We start from the raw sequence: 21,722 nt of genomic DNA, 5'->3' as shown, positions 1-21,722 counted from the left end.
AACACAACTAACATTTCTTCAACCTCAAATGGGGTTTTGCTTTTTGTTTTTTTGTGTTTTTTTTAAGCAAATGCACCCAGATTGGGTTTGGTTCACAAAGGAGAGCCTGAGTGCAGAGTTAACAGACCCATCATTAGCCACCCCTGCCCTCTCCACTGGCCTGTCCATTCGCCTGCGCACAATATGGGCGAAGGCCGTAAACAAGGGGTCCCAGAGCGCTCCGGACAAGAAACATACAATGGAGTGGGATAAATTTCTTTAGCATAAATAGCAGTCTCCAAGGGTGACTGGTGTGAATGGATTCCCGCTGTGAGGGTCTCTGCGCCTACAGAGGAGATCTGTGGCTTTAAGAGCTGTGGTCCCACCCCCTGGGCTGTGGAAGTGCTCAGCCTCCCCCGCCGGGCTTGGGCCGAAGGCCCCCTGCGGGCCTCCTCTTTCCTTTCAAGCTGTGAGTCCTAAGGAACTCCGTGACAGCTCCTCTTTCATTCTGCTGTGCAAATCCTCGAGCTGTTCCTAGTGCTTTCAAAAGGGAAATATAGGACATTTTACTTACTCTGTCCGGCAGGAGCATTGGAAGCCTGGTAAGACCCAGGATTATTCTGGCAGTAGCATTGGAAGCCTGGTAAGACCCAGGATTATTCCAGCAGTTAGCCTGGCAGAGATCTTCCTCTTTGCGATGACTCGAAATTCCCTAAGATGACCACTAACCCAGTTTATACCTCCTACCTCCGTTACATCATGCCCTGTGGGCTGCCATCTGTCTGAAGACATGCTTTCTGCTGGCCAGTGTCTGGATACCCAGACAGAAACTATACCAGTAGAATTAGGTGCATCCAGGGGCACATGTCAAAGGTTAATTTCTTCAGAACCATGAGCCAAAATATTCAGGTTCTAGAGTAAATCATTACTTGAGAAGAATTAAACAGTGCATGTTCATGGCTGAAAACAAAACTGCCCTGATTTATCCATCCCGATCATGATCCCAAGAGTCAATCACTTTGAACTGTTTTTGCTTGTCCTTCTTCAAGTAATTCCTTGCATGTTAACACATCATTTTTTATTTCTGAACTTGAGACATTACTTACTGACTTCCTGGTCTGATACCTCGGGTTTCACTTACTGGATATTCAGCCTTTGTTTCTAAGATGGTGGTTTTATTCCTCTGTGTATTACTATTGTAACTAACAGTAAAACTTAAATCTCTATTTCCAGTTCCACTGGTGGTACACAGTATATTTGCCTCACGTTTTTTCCCAGCCTCTTCTCCTCTCACAGCCCTTCCCTTGTGTCAGGTGTTGATCATTTATTTGCATTCTATTTTGACCACAATTACGATTTCTAAACTGTGGTATTAGGTTGTTTCCAAGTTCAAAGCCAATAAATGGCTTTCAGATTATTGTATCTGTGTGAATGCTGTGCACTGAAAAACCAAGAAGTGCACTGTGGTTGATTATATTTCCATCTGTGTAATTCCTAACTCATAATCCCTGTGTTAGGCAAAGGAGAATGTTGAGATCTATTCTTTTTTTAAATTCCATCATTGGTTTAAAACCATGCCACATTTTGGTTTTCTAAAATTTTTTTTCAGATTTCTTTTTGTTGTTGTTATTGTTATTTTTAAAATTCTTCTGATTGTTTTTTCTTGTTGTGAGAAGAAGTTTGTCTTTTTCACCATACCTGATATCTTTTGAACCCATTTCATTCTCCTAGAAGCCCGTGAACTTCCTGTTTTAATTTGCTTATTCTAAGTTACTTATTACTTATGCCAGACAAAACTTACCCTGCCCTTTATATGTCCTGGGTTTTCTGATTGCCTTCGATTTTCCATATATTCATGCCCCTTATTTGTCTGGAAGTTTTTCTAAACTGAATCTCCCTTTTTTCCTGGAAAGCTACATCCTCAAGCCCTCAGGCTTTCTGTTCCAATCTGAGTGGGATTATGGCTCTGTAAATAGTGTTTATTGCTAAATCAATTGATATGCCACTGCTCTATTTTCTCTTTTCTATCACTTTTTCCCCCCAGATAATTGGTTATTCCCTTTTTTCTTTTGTTCACTTTTCCATGCACTTGTGGATAATTCTTTCCAATATATCAACATGTCTTTAAAATGCCTTACAATGCTAATTCCTTTGTGAGAAAATCCATCAGATAATCTCAGTGTTTTTATTTATCTTTTGGTTTGTTGTTCGCTTTTTGTTTATTGGTTTCCCTAGAAGTTTTCTTTCTAGATGGCTTTTCTTCTTTAAGCTACGTTATTTTGGGTCCCCCCACCTGGGGTTTTTGGACTGTTTGTCACCGTGGTATTTCTATTTGTTGTTCTATGTGCTTATGCTGTTTCTTTGATCGCTCTTTCTCAAAAGTTTTAGTCCTTATTTTGCTGAACAACATCCTTTCTAAGAAAAGGGGCAACAATGGTATGCCTTATGAATTCTCACATGTAAAAATGCTTCATTCCATCTTCATGCTCAATTGGTAGCTTGTCTGAGTATAGAGTAGTGAATTATAAATTACTTCAGATTTTGCTTTAATATCTAGTGTTGCTAATGACAGGTCTACCCAAACTGATTCTTGTTCCTTTGTTTGTGACCTTTTTTATTTATCATTGACATACTGCTTATTATTCAGAAAGCTTTTAGAATCTTTTATTGTTGCTGTCAGAACAACAGAACAATGCATCTGGTTGTGGGTCTTTTAATTTGTAGATGCTCTTATTCTTGATTGTTCTTTATCTGTTGGATTCTGTTCTTGTTTTTATAGATGCAACATTTTTCCCAAGTCTCTTCAAGAATACTAGAGTCTTTCATCATGTTGTGTTTTATTTTTTAAGTTCTCTTCTTTTATCAGAATTATCTCTGTATCCTCTACGGTCAGTTTTTCTATTTGTTTACTGATGCTTTCTTGGTCATGATATGGACTTTGCTTAACTGCTTTGCTGAATCCTTGGGATGAGTTTGTATGCGTGAACCTGAAAGTAGAAAGGCTGCAGAAGCTCTGTGTATACAGATGGATCTGGTTGACTGATAGGCCTCATCTCCAGGTTGCGGAGGACCCCCTTCCCACCCCTCACAATATGCCACAGGTGGAGGACTCAACTCTAGGACAGAAGCACCCACGCTGGCAGCTCGAGTGCCCCAGGGAGCTTTCACCCAATTTCCTTAGAGAAAACATTCCTTGTTTTTACACAGGTGTCAACACTTGGTTTTGCTGCTTGGTAGGTGGGAAGGTTCATATAAAGACCTTCAGTGAGTCCTTCCTCAGGTCCATTTCTCTCACTCTCTCGCTTGGTGTCTCTCAGTCTGGAGCCTCCCGAGAACCGTGCTTATTATTATGAGCAAGTTGGCACCCTCTTCAGTGGTTTCTCAGCCACTGCTTCCTCCTCACTTTGCATAGTCAGCCCTTCCCCATTTGTCTTCTGTCCTCTAGAAATCTGGGGAAAGCTGTCTTTCACCAGTGGTTCCTCTCCAGTTCTGTTCATTGTGGTGGAACTGTGCCTCTTCTTCTATGCCTCTCTGCTTTATCTCCTCTTGAACAGTTTCTTTCAGGGCAAATCTGATCTTATGTCTGTTACTGCTATTCATCTGCCCAAATACTCACACAGAGATTTTAGTAAGTAGATGTCCTTAGTAAGATAAAGTTCAGGGCCCATCCATGCCTGGGATTTAGGCCAGCAAGTATTCTTTGAGTGTATACTACAGCAGGGATTATGGGATGCATAAAGATGTAAATGATACATTCCCAATCTCACAATCTAGTGGGAAGCCCATAGCTTAGGTAGAGCCAGGCCCAGAATTATGGGCATTTTTAGACGTTTTGTGTTTTGGTTGGAAGGAACCTCGAAGGCTTGCCTCCTGGCAAGCCTGGCAATACTTCTCCAGGAATTGATTCAGTGAAAAGCCACATGATAGCTCATTCATTTTTCACTCATCAGAGATTTTAGGATTGTAAGGAACTGTACTAGAAGTTCATCAGATGCATACCCTGCCTCAAGGAGAGGTAGGACATGGATCTAAATATTTCAGTAGAGGAGATAAGACACATCTAAGTATCTCTTCAATACAAGGCAAAATGAGATAAAAAGTATAAGAGGAATACAGGTAAAATGTTACAGGAATTTAAAGAGTGAAGAGGTGACTTCATGCAAGCGTGCATGTGGAATAAAGGAAATTAAAACAGACTCATTGAAAGACAGCAGACTTAGACAACCTAGATGAAACAGAGGAGAGGGCGTTACTCAGATGATCCAGGGTACAAGGAGAAATTTGTCTCGACTGGAGCCAGAATTTCCAAGATGCTCATCATGTGTCATCATGAAGTGATACTCCTTGCTTAGAACATTGCTTCATAATTGAAGCATAGGTTTTCTCTGACCACTGGTTGCTCAGCTGAGGGTCTTTATTCTTCCACCAATTTTTGTATCTCAGAACCACAAAAACATAGCTCCCCCATTCCTGCCCTCCTGTTGTCCCACCCAGGGAAGCCCATGCCACATGAAGTCAGCCTCTCCTTTCCAGCCTCCTCTGGCAGATAGTTTCTGGTTTTCTTTTTTAAGATTTTTTCATTGTGGTCTATTTTTAAGTCTTCATTGAATTTGTTACAGTATTGCTTCTCTGTTTTATGTCTTGGGGTTTTTTTGGCTTGTGGGATCCTAGCTCCCTGACCAGGGATCGAACTCACGCCCCCTGCGTTGAAAGACAAAGTCTTCACCATGATGCCACCAGGGAAATCCCAGGCAGAGAGTTTTGATCGACTCTCTCACCACCAACTTCAGCCCCCTCCTAACTCTCTTCCCTGAGTTACAGAGGTTGGAAAGTTACAAGGTACATTTCTCAGACTCCTTGCTGCTGAGATTCCACACCTTTCCTGGTTCCACCTTAAAGACATGAAAACAGCAGTGACCACCATGAGGTGTCAGCGAAACCCTGAGAGACCGGGTCTTCTGGTGGGCATGGTGGTTGGGAACCTTCGGCTGTTTTCGAGGAGCCCAGCAAAGATTGCAGGGCCAGTTCTTCTTGTCACGTGACTGCCTGCTGCCGCAGTGGTGCCCGGCTGTCACCTCGTGTGGTCAGCCCTCCTGGTCCCAGTTATCCATCCTCCAAATCTGGTTTTCGGGTTGTGCTGAAGATCTGGTGCTCCTTTTCTTTTTTTTTTAAATCCCCCTTTGCCCAACCTAGCTAGAGTGACTGTTGTCATCAGCAACTAAAACCCCATTGATATGGTATGTTTTGACCTTCCAGTCACCCTCGTTCCTTGAGGATTTGGGTGCAAAATCCCCAGTTCTCTCTCTCTCTGCTTCCTGCCATCCTGCAGTGGGATGACCCGTCCACATCTGCCTTGATGACCCATCCACCGTTCTAGCTTCATCCTTCCTCTGTCTCCATGGCTACAGCCTGGCGTCTGTATATCCAGAGTTGAATCACCTGTAAAAGTTTCTCTGCCTCCTCTCATCCCTCTTTCCCACTTCACTCAGAGCGACCTTCAGCCTCACCATGCCTCTCTCTTCTGACATGTGAGTGAAGCCTGCTTTCCCTGTAAGCCCCAACCGAACGAGTATTCATCTCAGCCACACTCCTGCCAGCACTCAAGTGTCTCACCCTTTGGACCTACGTGTGCATTTATTGTCTCTTACGATAACCTTGAAAATGTGCCAGGCATGTATAGGCTCCCACCGCATACTTATTACTAAGGATATCATATGAATTAATGCTTAGAAAGTGCGTACTATGTTCCCGGTGCTGTTCTAAGCACTTGATTAGCTCACTGAATTCATACAACAGTCCAAGGAGACGGAGACATTTAATGTCCATGTTGTACAGATGAAGAAACTGAAGCCCAGAAAGGTTGAATGGTTTGCCCAAGGCCACACAGCTTGTCAGTGGCTGAGCTGGGATTCAAACCATACCCTATCTGCATTCCCTTAGTCTGTTTTAAAGGATGCCAAGATACCTGGGCATCTTTATGTGGATATTAAGAACATTTTTTCTATGTAACCATAAGTGTGATTAGTATCTCAATGCTAATACCACAACTTGTGGTTTCTAAAAGCTGCATCCCATTAATATATCTGCCAGCCTTTTTTTTTTTTAATGAAAAAATATCTTTTTTATCTCCCATGTTATTTCCTCACTGTGCATGCCAAATCTCAATTCTGTTGTGAAATTTGGTGTCATACTATCACAGATAAAAGTTTCGGGCAGCTGTTGAATAGCTAGGGTAATGGATGTCCCATGCTACCTACTGAGTCCTCTTCTTTCAGTATCAATCCTGTTACCCCCCAGTAGTGCACTCTTTTCTCAAGAAAGTCTGTCAACTAGGAAAGGATGTCAATTAGTACTTTTTTCCTATACTGTCTTCCAGGATAAGTCTAGTGTAGTAGGGTCATTCTTTAACTTCAAAACTCAGACGATGGAGACTTGAACACCAGCTCGAGCATTGAGACCTGGGACAGGAGACTTAACCTAAGCTCCAGGCATCCCATCTATAAAAGTGAGGGTAGCCCTGTTGTAAATTGCATGTGAGCAGATCGCCAGGGTACACCACCCCCCTCCAGCCCCTTCCCCCATCCACAGACTTAATCCCAGCACATTACACTACACTCTCTTCCCCCAACAAGCACATAACCCATCACCACGCCCATAACAACTCCAAAAATTATAATAAAGAATTTGCAGAAGGTTTCACACTGAGACAGAACAGGTTACAGTGTATTTGTACAAAGCAGATCTTCCCTTTAAATTAAATTTTTTTTTTAAAGTGCTGCTTTGTCATCCACTACCCTTTCCCCAGAAGCACCCTCGGGCTTCGTGGTCACCCTCCTGGCCCACCCTGGCCCAGGCAGAATCTCTGCAGGTCCTCTGCCGTGTCAGACAGGTGCGGGGAAGCCTAAATTCCTGGGAGTCAATGCGTATTCATTTAAAAGAGAAGCAGCAGAAGTATTTCACCCTGTTCAATTATTCCACGCAAAGCTTGACTTAGAGAGTTCATGGTTCCTTGACTTGTTTCCAAGAGTGAAGATGAGCGAGGGCTCCGCTCTGGTTTGGAATGCCTCCGGTCGCCGCTGTGCTCCTCAAAGGGAAATGTCATGCCTGTTTATACCGGCTGTTCACAATTCAGTTACTGGAAGCAGAAAGTCAGCGCTGATACTAACAGCTTCCTCCGCCAAGTTCTCTTATTTAGATTCCGGTTATCAGAGCTCCCTGTCGGCTTGTCCTTGGGTTGGTTTCTCCCTCCTGCCAGAGAAACAAGGGTTTGTTTTCTGCCTCTAGATCACTTGCATTTATTTCCATTCCTTTCCTGGACATTTTTTTTTTCTCTCTCTGAAACATCATTTCAGGCTTTTCGTCAATTTGACTAATAATAGTCAACTTGATTATTGACTAGTATATGCTACAAGGAATACTTCTAACAGGGAAGATGTATTTTGTCACAAAAGGCTTGAACACAGCTGTTGGTGGCTATTAATCGAATATGAAATAACGTCTATCTGCATGGAGTTTATGGGCTTCCCAGATGGCGCAGTGGTAAAGAATCAGCCTGCCAAATGCAGAAGACAGAGAGATGTGGGTTCAGTCCCTGGGTAGGGAAGGTCCCCTGGACTAGGAAATGGCAGCCCGCTCCAATATTCTCACGTGGAAAATTCCACGGACAGAGGAGCCTGGTGGGCTACAGTCCATGGGGTTGCATGGGGTCAGACATGACTGAGCACACACACACAGCACGTAAAGAGTTTATGGAGTTAATGCAAGGAGGTTACGGAAGCCCCATATTTTCCTAGAGTAATCATTTTATTGGCATCAGTGTCTGTACCTCTACTATTTGAGAAAATTTTTTAAATCTTAAAAGTCTGATAACCTCCACCCCGCCACCCCACCACCTTTCCTTTCATTTGCTTCCTACAGGGTGAACCTCACCCATCAGAACTAAAGAACTGTTTGGAAAGTTAAATGAAAATTCATCAGAGTCTGAGTATTTATTGCTTCCCGAGAAGGTTCTTCATTGTAGATCATCCAGGATCCAGTAATGAATGTGTACTGTCAGGGGCCAGGGATTTTGGGGGATGAATTTCCCAGGGTTTAATCATTTCATAAGGCCTCTGAGTGTGACTTTTTCCCCAATAATCTACTTATCTCAGTAATTTACCCCTCCTACTGCCTTGCAAGGAAAATGAGTCTCCCAGGTTGTTTGCATGATAAGTAGCTGGGAATTGTGCAAGCCTTTCAACAAGCAGCCCTGAGTTAATTGTAGCAGCCTGAGCTAATGGTTTCCCATGTTAGTTGGCAGGTTAAGTGAAGAAGAGGGCTTGAAAACATCCTTTATCACAAGTACCACGCATTTGAAAAGCTTCAATCTTAAAAAATGTTTGCTTCGTGGAAGATATTTTTCCCTTGCAGCATAAATGGGTGAGAAAAATGTCCTTCCAAAGATAGGACCAGCAGTTTTGCAAATAGCTCTGGACGTGGGCTCCCTGGAGGGGTTGGGAGGTTTTTGTTTTTGTTTCTCCAATGGATCATGCTAATTTACCCCCACCTCCTCTTCTTTTTTTACAAGTCAGAATTGAAGAATAACCTTGCTCACTGCAAGAAAAAATCACTTGAAAAAAAAAAATACACTTCCTAATACTTTCTGGTTGTCCTTTTTTGGGTATATTTCACATGTATCCTTGACGTTGTTAGTACAGTCACACACTATCCAGCAAGGACAAAATGGATTTTCTATTCAGGAAAAAAGTTAGAGTCCAGTTTGCTTTGAGAGGAGGGGGCCAGGGGAGATTCTGCTGGGTATCCTCCGAAGGCAGAGAGTGCTGCATGCCCTGTCGGCTGAAGACAGGCCCTGGAAGAGGGAAGAACCAGAAACTCCTGCTCTGCTTGGTCAGCGCCCTCCCATCCTTCCAATCTCTGGCTCACTCATCCTTCCTCTAGGAAGCCCTTCCTAATCCCCAGGCTGGGGACTCGCGTGTGCTCTTCCGTCTTTCTTTCATACCATTTTCGCAATTGTTTAGTCACTAAGTCGTGTTTGACTCTTTGCAGCCGCATGGACCTTCCAGGCCCCTCTGCCCATGGGATTCTCCAGGCAAGAACACTGGAGTCGGCTGCCATTTCCTCCTCCAGGGGGTCTTCCCAGCCCAGGGATCGAACCCCGCATTGGCAGGTGCATTCGTTACCATCCAGCCACCAGGGAAGCCCATTCATTGTTGTAATTACACGTTTTTTTTTTTTTTTTCGGTATGGTCTTTTTCTCCTCAAAGTTTTACCTTCTATGCATACATAAGGATCTTTTCTGTCTTTCACATACCATTTTATGCTCAGTACCTAAATTCTTAAAAAATATTTCCTGCATGAATGGCTGGATGAATGAGAGTACAGTCGTTAGAGATACTTCAGTGAACACTATTAAGGTGAGTTCACGGGTTAACTGATGACAGTGTGGGAAGAATTTAAGAGACTTGTTAAGAAAAAGAGAGGAAGAAAAGAGTCACAAACCTCAAAAGCAGAAGGATACTTGGGAGCAAAAAAAGAATGTGTATGTGACATTCCCTGAATAAACTGACCTTGGGATATAAAAAGGAGACAAGAACAAATGTGAGTGGTCTAAGAAGCAGATGACTGAATAGATCAGCCAGGTTTCCAGCGTAAAATAGATGGCATGTTCATCCGGGTGATTTCCAGGGAGTGTGGGCGGGGATGTGGGACCAGCTAAGAGATGCTGGGGCACCAGGGATAGCCACAGTGGGAAACTATTACTCACTGCTGTCAACTCCCATCCCAAAGGAGCACAAGGGAAAAAAACTGTGTTTCTGAAGCTGACTTAGAGCTAGAACCAGGGAAGAGGGCAGCAGACAGGATGTGTGGATATAATGGGGTACAGAACCGCAGTGCTGACACGAGAGGAAATAAACCAGCCTCTCCCTCTCCTGACCTGGGATCCAGCCAGTGCCTCTGTTGGCCAACCCAGCAGGAAGCTAGAAAGCATGAGGGCCCAGGTGATTTAGTGTGTGGAGATCAGCCACCTGTATCCCCAATCCAGAGTGCAGAGAAGAAGGGGAAAGGATGGAGAGGGGCAAATGGAAAATAGCCAGACCAAAGAGAGAATTGAGACTCATGGTTTTTTTATTCATTTTGTTGGTAATGATAAGGATCTTTGTAAGTACCTAATTGACGCTTTCCTGGTGGCTCAGTGGTAGAGAATCCACTGGCCACTACAGGAGATGTGGGCTCGATCCCTGGGTCAGGAAGATCCCCTGGAAGAGGAAATGGCAACCCACTCCAGTGTTCTTGCCTGGGAAATCCCATGGACAGAGGAGCCTGGTGGACTACATACAGTCGATGGGGTTGCAAAGAGTCAGACACACATGATTAAGCGACTAAACAGCAGCAAAGTATGTAATTATATACTGTAGTGACACTGACTGTTTAAGACTGGCAAATGAAAAAAAAAAAGACTGGCAAATGAGTTGTTTTTAAAAGGCCAGTTTTTCCAAATACCTACCTGTAACTTTACTTTTTAACTTTTCAATTTACTTTTCCTTTTGAATGTATATTTTAATGAACAAGATGGACTCTGGAAATTTCACTCCTCTCCTGTCTGCTTCACTTCCTCCTTCCACACATAGTAACCACTTTTACCAGCTTCTCATGTCTCCTCCTAGTGTGTCTTTTTTGCAGATACAAGCAAATATGAAAATCCCTACCCCCCCTCATACTGTCTCCTGCACCTAGCACATACGTTATTTTAGGTGTCTATGGGTGTATGATATAGCTGTAGGACAGACTCCCACATGTGGCAATTTTGATCAGTTTTGCCAGATTGCCCTCTGTAGGGTTCATTCCTTCCATTGGTATTGTATGGAAGCATTTCTCCACAGCCTTGCTGAAAGTGTGTTGCTCAGCTTTTGGAATTTTGCCAATCTGATGGATTGGGGAAAAAATTCATTGTATTAGGTTGAACCAAGTGAAACTGCAACGGGTTTCGATCAGTAACATATGATTCTCAAAGCTCCTAGGACTCTTTCCCTTAGGACTGCAGGGTTCAGTTGTTCAGAGCGTGCACTGAGCAAGTCTAAACCTCAAGGCTTGCTGTTCGCAGGCTGTCATCATAGATCTATTGAGGATAGCAGATTTATGGCATGTTGTCATAGGAAGGAGCACTTGTTTCTAGCACACACAAAGTCACCATTTGGGTTAGTGGTGGGGATTGCATCCTCCACTCCATCTCTGCTTTGGCTTCATCTTTCCTGCCTCAAGCTGGCTTTGTCTCCCTGGTGGAGAACATGACCACTGGCAGCCTCATATTCAAGTCCCCCTTGCTCTGTAGAAGGGATGCTTCTTAAGAACAGTGAGGAAAGTCGTAGGGAGGTCTTCTCTCTGACCTGGTTGTAATCAGTTCAGTTTAGTCACTCAGCCATGTCTGACTCTTTGCGATGCCATGAATCGCTGCATGCCAGGCCTCCCTGTCCATCACCAACTCCCAGAGTTTACTCAAATTCATGTCCATCAACTCGGTGATGCCATCCAGCCATCTCATCCTCTGTCGCCCCATTCTCCTCCTGCCCCCAATCCCTCCCAGGATCAGGGTCTTTTCCAATGAGTCAACTCTTTGCATGAGGTGGCCAAAGTATTGGAGTTTCAGCTTCAGCATCAGTCCTTCCAATGAACACCCAGGACTGATCTCCTTTAGGATGGACTGGTTGGATCTCCTTGCAGTCCAAGGGACTCTCAAGAGTCTTCTCCAACACCATAGTTCAAAAACATCAATTCTTTGGCGCTCAGCTTTCTTCACAGTCCAACTCTCACATCCATACACGACCACTGGAAAAACCATAGCCTTGACTAGACGGACCTTTATTGGCAAAGTAATGTCTCTGCTTTTTAATAGGCTATCTAGGTTGGTCATAACTTTCCTTCCAAGGAGTAAGCGTCTTTTAACTTCATGGCTGCAAGCACCATATGCAGTGATTTTGGAGCCCCCCAAAAATAAAGTCAGCCACTGTTTCTACTGTTGCCCCGTCTATTTCCCATGAAGTGATGGGACCAGATGCCATGATCTTAGTTTTTTGAATGTTGAGCTTTAAGCCAACTTTTTCACTCTCCTCTTTCACTTTCATCAAGAGACTCTTTAGTTCCTCTTCACTTTCTGCCATAAGGGTGGTATCATCTGCATATCTGAGGTTATTTATATTTCTCCCAGCAATCTTGATTCCAGCTTCTGCTTCTTCCAGCCCAGCGTTTCTCATGATGTACTCTGCATAGAAGTTAAATAAGTAGGGTGACAACATACAGCCTTGACGTACTCCTTTTCCTATTTGGAACCAGTCTGTTGTTCCATGTCCAGTTCTAACTGTTGTTACCCGACCTGCATACAGGTTTCTCAAGAGGCAGGTCAGGTGGTCTGGTATTCCCATATCTTTCAGAATTTTCCACAGTTTATTGTGATCCACACAGTCAAAGGCTTTGGCACAGTCAATAGAGGAGAAATACATATTTTTCTGGAACTCTCTTTTTCAATGATCCAGCGGATGTTGGCAATTTGATCTCTGGTTCCTCTGCCTTTTCTAAAACCAGCTTGAACATCTGGAAGTTCACGGTTCACATATTGCTGAAGCCTGGCTTGAAGAATTTTGAACATTACTAGCCTGTGAGATGAGTGCAATTGTGTGGTAGTTTGAGCATTCTTTGGAATTGCCTTTCTTTGTGATTGGAATGAAAACTGACCTTTTCCAGTCCTGTGGCCACTGCTGAGTTTTCCAAATTTGCTGGCATATTGAGTGCAGCACTTTCACAGCATCATCTTTCAGGATTTGAAATAGCTCAACTGGAATTCCATCACCTCCACTAGCTTTGTTCATAGTGATGCTTTCTAAGGCCCACTTGACTTCACATTCCAAGATGTCTGGCTCTAGGTGAGTGATCACACCATCGTGGAATCTTATATCTATCCCCAAAACATGGGTTATTATGTTCAGCTTAGCCTGTGGTCCAGGGCACAGGCTGGCTGTTTCCTCTGAAGAGTGTGGAGGTTGGTTGGGGTGACAATTGCTAGGCAAGAAAAATTATAGCTACAGACAGGGAAGATTTGACTAAGTGTAGGAATATGCTATAGTCCCAGATCAGCTGGCTTCAGTTAAACTGCAGAGATGTAACTTTTTCCCCAAGTTGATATATAAATTTCACATAATCTGACTCAGAATTCCAAAGGGAGTTTTGGGGGGCTACTTGACATCATGATTCTAAAGTTCATCTGGAAAAACAGACATACGTGATGAGAATAGCTAGGAAAAATTTTGCCCAGTGAAAAGGAATCAGCTTAATTTGTACTGTTTTCATCAGTATTATTTTATCATCTATCCTGGGCTTAAAATATGATCCAGTGTTGACACCAAATTTTTTAAGCTTTCCTCCCTGAACAATTTTTGTATAACCCAAGGAACTCTGAATTAGGTATCCAGAGATCTAATATCTGATAGTCTTACATCACTCAAATTATTCTGTGTATCCTTTGTGCATAAGATGCTGTAGAGTTACATTAGATGCAGAAGACATACTCCCTTCCCATCCATCACTCCTTCTATGTTAGTCTTTTCCAGCCAAAGATGGGTAACAGACATTTTAAGTTCGTCATTCCTACATATGATTCAGGGAATACGTTTGCCAAAATGAAAAGAGCAGAAATGCAAAAGATCCGAGCTGCAATTACACGGATACAAAAAATCTTGGCGGGGACTCCCCTGGTGGTCCAATGGCTAAGAATCCACACTCCCAGTGCAGAGAGCCTAGGCTGGATCCCTGATCAGGGAACTAGATCCTGCATGCCTCAACTGAAGATGGCGTGCCACACCTAAGACCTGGTGCAGCCAAGTAAGTAAAAATGTTTAGTTAAAAAAGGCTTCTTTGGTTGGTGAAGAGCTTTAGCTCCTGCACATTGTTGAGGGGGATGGTGGATAACATGCATTTTAAACATAAGGCTATTTGTGGAATAGCAGTAAGAAAATTGCAGTTGTGCAGAATTTTCCAAAATGCCGGAGCTGACTTGAGCAGGAAAGCATGCATTGACTGCCCTAGCCAAAGGAGGGACAGAGGAGGGGAGAGGAAACATCGGTTCAAAGAATGTTTGCCTGGGAAATAAATGCTGGTCAGAAAACCTGACATTTGTGATTCTGTTTTGCGTTTACAAATGGCGCTCTTCTTGGGAAAGTAAACCCATGATTGAAAAAGAAAGCGGATGTGTAATGCATGAAAATGCCTTTGTAAATACAAGTCAGTTCTCATTTCTTTGGCTTTTGAAGCAATTGGGGGCTTTTCAACTCTGGAAATTTGTTAAAAAAAAAAATAGGCAGGATAAATGTTTATCTTCTGTGATGTATGTTCATACCATGCCCAGGTTCAAAGTTCTCAACGAGATAACCGCTTCGGGTTCTCTTCATCTCCAGGTGTTGGCAGCGTTAATTGATGGAGACAAACCTGAACTTAAAAGTAAAGGAGTTTACATTACATTCAGAGAAACAGAGAGCTTGAAAGGAGGGCCTCTAGAAAAGTCACCATGCTCCATTTCCTGGAAGCACAAGTAGTGTAATCAGCGTTCAATAGCATTAAGAATGAATGCAGAAACAGGCAGTCCCCTCCTCCTCCCAGATCCTGGGGGTTTCGCGGCTCAAACTCAGCCCCCCAGTTGGCTTTGTACAGGAAGGGCAGATATGGTAAGATTCTGCATTTCTAAGGAACATATGTTTGGAATTAATCAAACCGCATTTGCCCTAGCTGAAGCTGGAGTTCAGGAAAACGTGGACAACCCTGGTTCGATCTGAATTCAGGGGGAAAGGTCATGGGGCCCGTGCTAAAACCCACATCGGAGAAAGCTCATCCCGGCCACTAGGTCACCTGAAGCCCCAGAGCAGATGTGAGCCCAAGCTGGCCTCAGACGGCCAACCCCCAGGCCAAAGGGAAGTGACCTTCTTCAGCTAACGGGGAGAGAATGAAAGTGAGAGAGAGCCGGAGGAACATGGACCAGAGAAAAACCAGGTGGGGAGGTGAGCCCATCTGGCTAATTGGTCACAGGCTGTAAATCCACCCTGCCCCCCCAGACCTGCGAGCATCTTTCTTTTAAGCCACATCTGCTGTGGCTCCTGAGAAGGACCTCGATCTTCAGAGGAGAGGCAGATGGACATTTTCAGCGGTGGAAAAAAAAAAAAACACCTCAGTTTTGGGGGGCTTTCCGGTTTATTTGTTTTTTCCCCCAACATTTATTTGTTTGGCAGCACCGAGTCTTAGTTGTGGCTCACGGGATCTCTGTCGTGGTGTTGAGACTTAACTGCCTTGCGGCATGCAGGATCTTATGTCCCTGACCAGGGACCAACCTGTCCCTGGTACCCTTACTCTGCTGGCTAAGAAGTCACATATACTGAAATCGGAAGGGTTTTTCCTCTTCCTCTCTCAGGTACCAAGGAAGCTTTTCCAAGCCTATTTCATTGCCTCCTTCAGCCCTGCTTTAAAACGACAAGCTTGTCTGGCATTTTAAGTAGATGAAGAATCTCTCCATTAAACTGAAGTGGCGAGCAGGGTGGCAGGAATGAGATACATCCATCCTTCAGAAGTGTTTTGTCATTAAACCCTCACACCCACCCAGTGCGATAGACACTATCATTATCCCCACTTACAAGCTAGAACAATTAGGAAATTCATTGAGTTCTTGACAACTTGTGTGCTCTTCTGTATGTGTGTTATGCTTCAGCAAAATTTATGTTTAAGAAAATGAGGCCATTTCAGCCCAAAGAAGTGAAGTAACAAGCCCCCCAAGGTCACCTAACTGGTTTTAACCCTGATATGAGGGTTTGGCCGTCACATCCATGTCACAGTATAGTCCACCCTGCACATTTCATGGTAAATAATTCACATAAGTAACTGGTATTTGCAAGCTCTTACACAGCTAATCCTTCATTTTGTCACTTCTTCATTATCTAAGAAATGTCTCTTCTTTCAAGGGGTTCAGAGTCTAGTAGGGACAGACAGTTTTTTTTTTTTTTTTAAGTCAATAAAGTGTTACAGGGTTCTAAGATATAATCTCTTTATGGATGGGGCACGTCCAGGAGGAAGTGGCCAGGGTAGAAGAGAATGAAGAGGTCACTTAGAGTGTTGAAAGGTGAATAAGAGGGCCAGGGGGTAGCAAGGTCAAGGCTCCCAGGGTCGGTCTGCTCGGGCCGCCATAACGAAGGGCTGCAGGCCGACTGGCTTTAGGCAACAAGAATGTATCCTCTCGTGGTTCTGGAGGAAGGAGGTCCAAGGTCACGGTGGCAGCAGAGGTGTCCTCTGGGCAGACCTGTCTCCTGGAGTTGCAGATGGCTGCCTTCTTGCTGTGTCCTCACATGGCCTGTTCTCTGTGAGTGCACGGGGAGAGAGAGCGAAGTCCTCTTCTGAGGACCTCAGTTCAGTTCTCTTCAGTCCCTCAGTCGTGTCCGACTCTTTGCGACCCCATGGACTGCAGCATGCCAGGCTTCCTTGTCCTTCTGTGTCTAAGGCCCTATCAGATTAGGTCCCCACCTATGACCTCACTCAACCTTCATTACCTTCTTCAATTGGTTGGTTGTTCAGTCACTCAGTCATGTCCAACCCCGTGGACTGTAGCATGCCAGGCTTCCCTGTCCATCATTAATTCCCAGAGTTTGCTCAAACTCAAATCCATTGAGTTGATGATGCCATCCAACCGTTTCATCCTCTGTCATCCCCTTCTCCTCCTGCCTTCAGTCTTTCCCAGCATCAGGGTCTTTTCCAATGAGTTGGCTTTTCGTGTCAGGTGGCCAAAGTACTGGAGTTTTAGCTTTAGCATGAGTCCTTCCAATGAATATCCAGGGTTGATTTCCTTTAAGACTGACTGGTTTGTTCTCTTTGCAGCCTGAGGGACTCTCGAGAGTCAAGCTATTAGACATGCACATTTGGTTCCACTGTCTGTCAGATTATTTTCATCTGCCTTGAAAATAGTCTCCAGGGAGTTGACTTGCCAGCCAGGTGGAAGGCTTGTGCTTAAGGAGGGGGTCGGTGGCTGTGACCTTTGAATACCTAGTGGTGTCTGAGGACTCAGCGCAGGAACTGAAAAACATATTCTGAAAAAGGAGCCCAAGGATGGCCTGCTCAGAAGAAAATTCTGCCTTTTTCAAAGACAGGTCCACACCAGCCGGGGGGAGTTAGGCGAGGTGATGTTGCAAGCCCTGGTCAACCGAAGCCAGCAGTGAGAGCTGCGCTCTCAAGGGGCTCAGTGTGCAAGTGAAAAAGGGGGTTTCTCTTTCGGGGGGGCAGTGAAAGGAGGAAACCTCATCCTACAGACCTCACTGGAGCTCAGCCCTTCGCAGGTAGCTTGCGAAACCTCTGAGTGCTTTTTTTCCTCTTTATTTTGTCTGCCATATGATTATTTTCTGAAATCTGTGTCGTGTTATGAAAGAGACAAGTCGAATAAACAGATTCTATTTTCGTCCAGAGCCGTGGCTCCGGCAAGCGTTCCAAGTCTGAACCAGGAGGAGCCCTCTGGGTCCTGCGCGCCTGTTAGTCTCTCTCCAGCCACACGGTGGCGACACACCTAAGCCGCAGGGGTGGGTCTCGAAGTCAGCTGAACAGGGAAGCCCCAGCACCCAGCACCAAGGTTGGGAGTGTGTCCCTGACTTTCTCTTGCCCTTGTAAGAGCCATGTTTAGTGTCCACTTACTTGTCATGTTTTTCTTTTGACCACAAAGAGGAGTTGCCCAGTGGACGGTGGGCAGCATCCATGCCCCGCTGGCCTTGTCCTCCTGGATTCACACAGCTTCTGCCCGCAGCTCTAAGGCCCGTTCCCAGATGCGGGTCCTGGTCCACTTGGCTGCATCCAGCCTGCATTCCGGAACACACAGACATGTGAGGTGAACAGCCCTGCTTCCCCTTAGTTCAACTAAGGCAAGGCTGGAGGACTGCAAAGAGAACTTTTGCTTGGAAATAGCAGCAAAATATACACAACAGCTTAAATTAGACGGATAAGTTCATGGAGATAGCTTGCAGACCAAGATTTGGGGATAAAATAGCAAAACAGTGAGCAGTGAAGACCAGCTGGCAAGGCTTGTGAACCATCCAAAGCCACTTTAGGGTCTGAGGATCTCATAGGGCAAACTTAAAGATAGCCCAACTTCTGTCCCAGGGTAGATTTTATTTATAACTTGTAACCTCTGTGTCACAAAGATGTGGAGTAGCTTACAATAAGACAGGGTGTGCGGCTGTGTCAAGTCTCAAAGCTGTTAAAGGAAGAAATTTAAATAGAATTTACAAGAACGTGCATAGAATTTATCAAACCAATAAACTGAGACCACGTTGAAAGTGAAAGTTGCTCAGCCGTGTCTGACTCTGTGACCCCATGGACTATACAGAATTCTCCAGTGGCTGGAGAATTCCCTTCTCCATTTTCCCAACCCAGGGATCGAACTCAGGTCTCCCGCATTGCAAGCAGAGTCTTTGCCAGCTGAGCCACCAGGGAAGCCCACGTTGGAGCCTCAAATTTAGCACCAAGACTAGAATCCAGGGAAACAGAACACAACAAGGGAGACAGGATATGTGATGCAAAGACGCCATTCAATAGGAAAGAAACTAACTTTTTCCCAAGAAAGGCAATCTTGCTCCTGGTACCAAATATTTATCACTGTAACTGGAGCGTATAATTCAACAGTGATTTTGTAGAGCTCACAGAAGCTCTTCCATTCGTTTGATAGCAATATGTGTTTGGGTTGATACCCCATTTAGATCTGACGAAATCCCTGTCTTCCCGGAATTTGTCTCCACGCCCACCATGCTGTGCAACATCCCCTTCTTATTTATTTATTTGGCTGCGTCAGTGGGATTAGTTGTGGCATGTGGGATCTTGGTTGCGGTGCCTGGACTCCCTAGCTGTGGCTCACAGGCTCCAGAGTGGAAGGACTCAGTAATTGCTCTTCAGCAGGTGGGATCTTAGTCCCCTGACCAGGGATCAAACCCACGACCCCTGCATTGTAAGTCTTGCACCTCCCAGGAAGGCTTAGCACAGCCGGACAAGGATATGTTTTCTGGACTGTTCCCCACCTCTCCTTTCCCAAATTGGAGCCTTTGGTAGCATGGTCAAGGTGTTGATCTACAAGTGTATTTATGTTGGGCATATGGGAGGTGATTAATTACGAATCATAATATGGAGAACTGTGTGTGGCCTGGATTGAGAAGATGGCCATCAACCGAAAATCCAGGACTTAACAGAGCAGAGCTTCCATGATGGTTCCTCTGTGTCCAGTAGCAGGCTATGATGTGAGGTTTCTCTGCCTTTGGGGAGGAGGTGAATGCAGTTTGGTTTGCACTTGGGAGAGCTGTATTAGGATGCGTGAGTTGTTAGGTTATTGCAATTTTGCGCAGGTGTGTGGATCTATGTGCCCAGGCACACCTGTGCTTGCTGGGCAACCCAGGGGAGGCGGTCATGGGCCTGTGCTTCACTTCTCTTCTAGAGCCCAATGCTGTGTTTATTCCACATGGTCCCCTTTCCATCCACACTTGCCCTCGCTTCCTGTGCCACGCCATAGCGATAGGCGTTTCACCCGGACCCCAGCCTGGCGATGAGTCAGAATAACACCTCAGCATGGTTTACAAAGACAGATGGTGATCCAGGGTGCCTTTCCCAACAGAAAAGGGAGACCAGCCATCACCTGCCCTGCTAGGCCTCCCACTCTGAAAGGGAAGTCCCCTCTTTCCCCTGTTTCTTCTGGATTTTGCCCTTGTTCCTAAATAATGTGCTTGTACTAATATTACTCGTTGGACTGCAGTTCTGGGTGTTGTCTGTGAACTTCCTGCCGTGGAAGATGTTGCACTTACTCTTTTCCTCTGTGCCACCAACAGCATTAAATCACAGTTGTTAGTTAAGTCACTACTCATTATTTTCATCTCAGCTGTATTAAATTTTTTTTGGCGGTGATGCCAGGGAGCAAACTCAGAATGTATTCATGTTTTTAGCTGAGCCACGTAGCTTACTGTAACCAGATTTCCTTTCTTACATACTGTTTCATTCTTCCTCAACTTACTGTTATTTTTTCCTCCTTTGCTGTTCATAATGCTTGTCCTAAATTACTTCAGCGCTGAGAAATCCCTATGGATATGGTGAAAAGCACATCAAATGACCTATCTTTTTAATGTTTTCCTTGGGGCTCAGCCTTTCTGTAGCTGAAAGATATCTTTATTCTGCTGCTTGCAGTTGAGCGATTGACCACATCTACAGAACTTTAGGTTGGAGGCAGGTTGTGACCGGAATTTTGAAGGAGTTTTTCATTGTCTTCTATCTTTCCTTGTTGATTCTTGAGCCAAGTTGACTGCTGAACTTTGTCATATGCCCTGTTTTGCTCTCAAGAACTTCCCTTTAGCCTGAGTCATCTAGATTTCACACAGAAGGCCTTCCAGTATGGTCTCCCCTTGTCCAACACTATTGTGTTGGGTACTCGGCCAACCCTTCAGTCTGGAATTCATGCCTTCAGTTCTGGGCATTTTTCATTATATTAAAGTCTTGATCATTACCCCCTTGTTTTTTTTCTTTTTTGTTTCCTTCTGATACTTTCATTAAGATGGAAAATGGGCTTTCTCATTTCCTTATTATCAGGTTGGTCAAGAAGTTTGTTAGGGTTTTTCTTAAGCTATGAAAAAACCCAAATGAATTTTTATGCCAACTCAATATTTTCTCTCCTCTTTTTCCTTTCTTTGCTTTTTGTTCATCTTGGGGATGTTTCTTCAAAACTTTCTCCTGAAATTTCTTTTTTTGCTGCTGTTTTTTAAACTCTCAAGTTTTCTGATTTCGTAAATGTGACTATGTCCTAGTGTTACAGATACAAAGCATTTTATATTTCTGAGCATATTAATTAGTTTCTTTGCTATTTTCTTCTGTTCTTTGCATTGTATCTTTTTACTGAATTCTTTTTTCTGTTTTTTGGGGGAGTATGTTTGGAGTCTCATTTTTCTCTTTGGTCAGATATCTAGTGATTCTTGTCTACCCATTAATATTTAAGAATGATGCACTAAGACATCTGAAAGCTCTGTATGCATGGGTGGGGCGTGTAGAGTTGTAGGTCTCACACGAGATTATCAGACAGGGAAGGACCTGTTCCCAGGGTCCCCACATGCAGGTGTCTGTAGGTCTTTTCTCTTTGGTTAGTCCCTTTCTGCTGAGAAGGGGCCCTGTGGTCTCCTGCCTAGTGAATAGAGGCTTAGCTATTAGTGTCGGGGATCCTAATATGGGTGCGGGGGCAGCGTGCTCTCACCCTCCCATGTGAAAATGTGTATTTATCTCCTGTTTTCAGCCTCTCGACTTCTCCCTTCCTCCTCCTGCACCTGTTGCCTCATGTTCAGAACCCCTCTGGTCCCATTCCTCCACTGGCCCTCTTTCCTTAAAGGATAGTGCAGCGGTTGGTTGTACAGGGGGATGGAGGGATGTGAGATAGAGTGGGTCCTCATGTAATCTTTGACCCCGTTTTTGGCTCTGTCTTCAGGAGTACATGGTACTACCATTCCCTAGCCTTGACAGGGATCTAGCCCCATAGCCAGCGTCCTCTTCCCACCCCCATCCCTACTCACTCGTTTGCTTCAGCATCTCCTCTCAGTCCTTCATCACTTGCCCGTGTGCTTTCTGTCATCCAACACCGGGTTGATACATCTGATTGGATGTCATTTTCTCCCTTATTATTTTGGATCATGGGTTCATGCCATTTCTCCCTCTAGAGATGGAGT

At 44.5% G+C, this 21,722-nt stretch overlaps 1 protein-coding gene across 6 annotated transcripts in view; it reads left to right on the top strand.

Annotated features, from left to right (window-relative positions):
- Positions 1–21,722, top strand: part of STX8 (syntaxin 8) — a 199,486-nt gene that overhangs the window by 146,917 nt on the left and 30,847 nt on the right. For 2 of the 6 annotated variants that reach the window (XM_070479094.1, XM_070479089.1), the window contains one exon: positions 9,025–9,430. The exons of the other annotated variants lie outside the window; for them this stretch is intronic. In XM_070479094.1, coding sequence (XP_070335195.1) covers positions 9,025–9,194 — 170 coding nt within the window. In that variant the 3' untranslated portion in view covers positions 9,195–9,430. Of the gene's footprint in view, positions 1–9,024; positions 9,431–21,722 lie in introns of those variants that run through there. 6 annotated transcript variants of the gene reach the window in all.

This window comes from Odocoileus virginianus, chromosome 17 (assembly GCF_023699985.2).
Source record: "Odocoileus virginianus isolate 20LAN1187 ecotype Illinois chromosome 17, Ovbor_1.2, whole genome shotgun sequence".
Lineage (NCBI taxonomy): Eukaryota > Metazoa > Chordata > Mammalia > Artiodactyla > Cervidae > Odocoileus > Odocoileus virginianus.
Note: the sequence above shows the minus strand (reverse complement) of the source record. Positions and strands in the feature narration are given on the sequence as shown.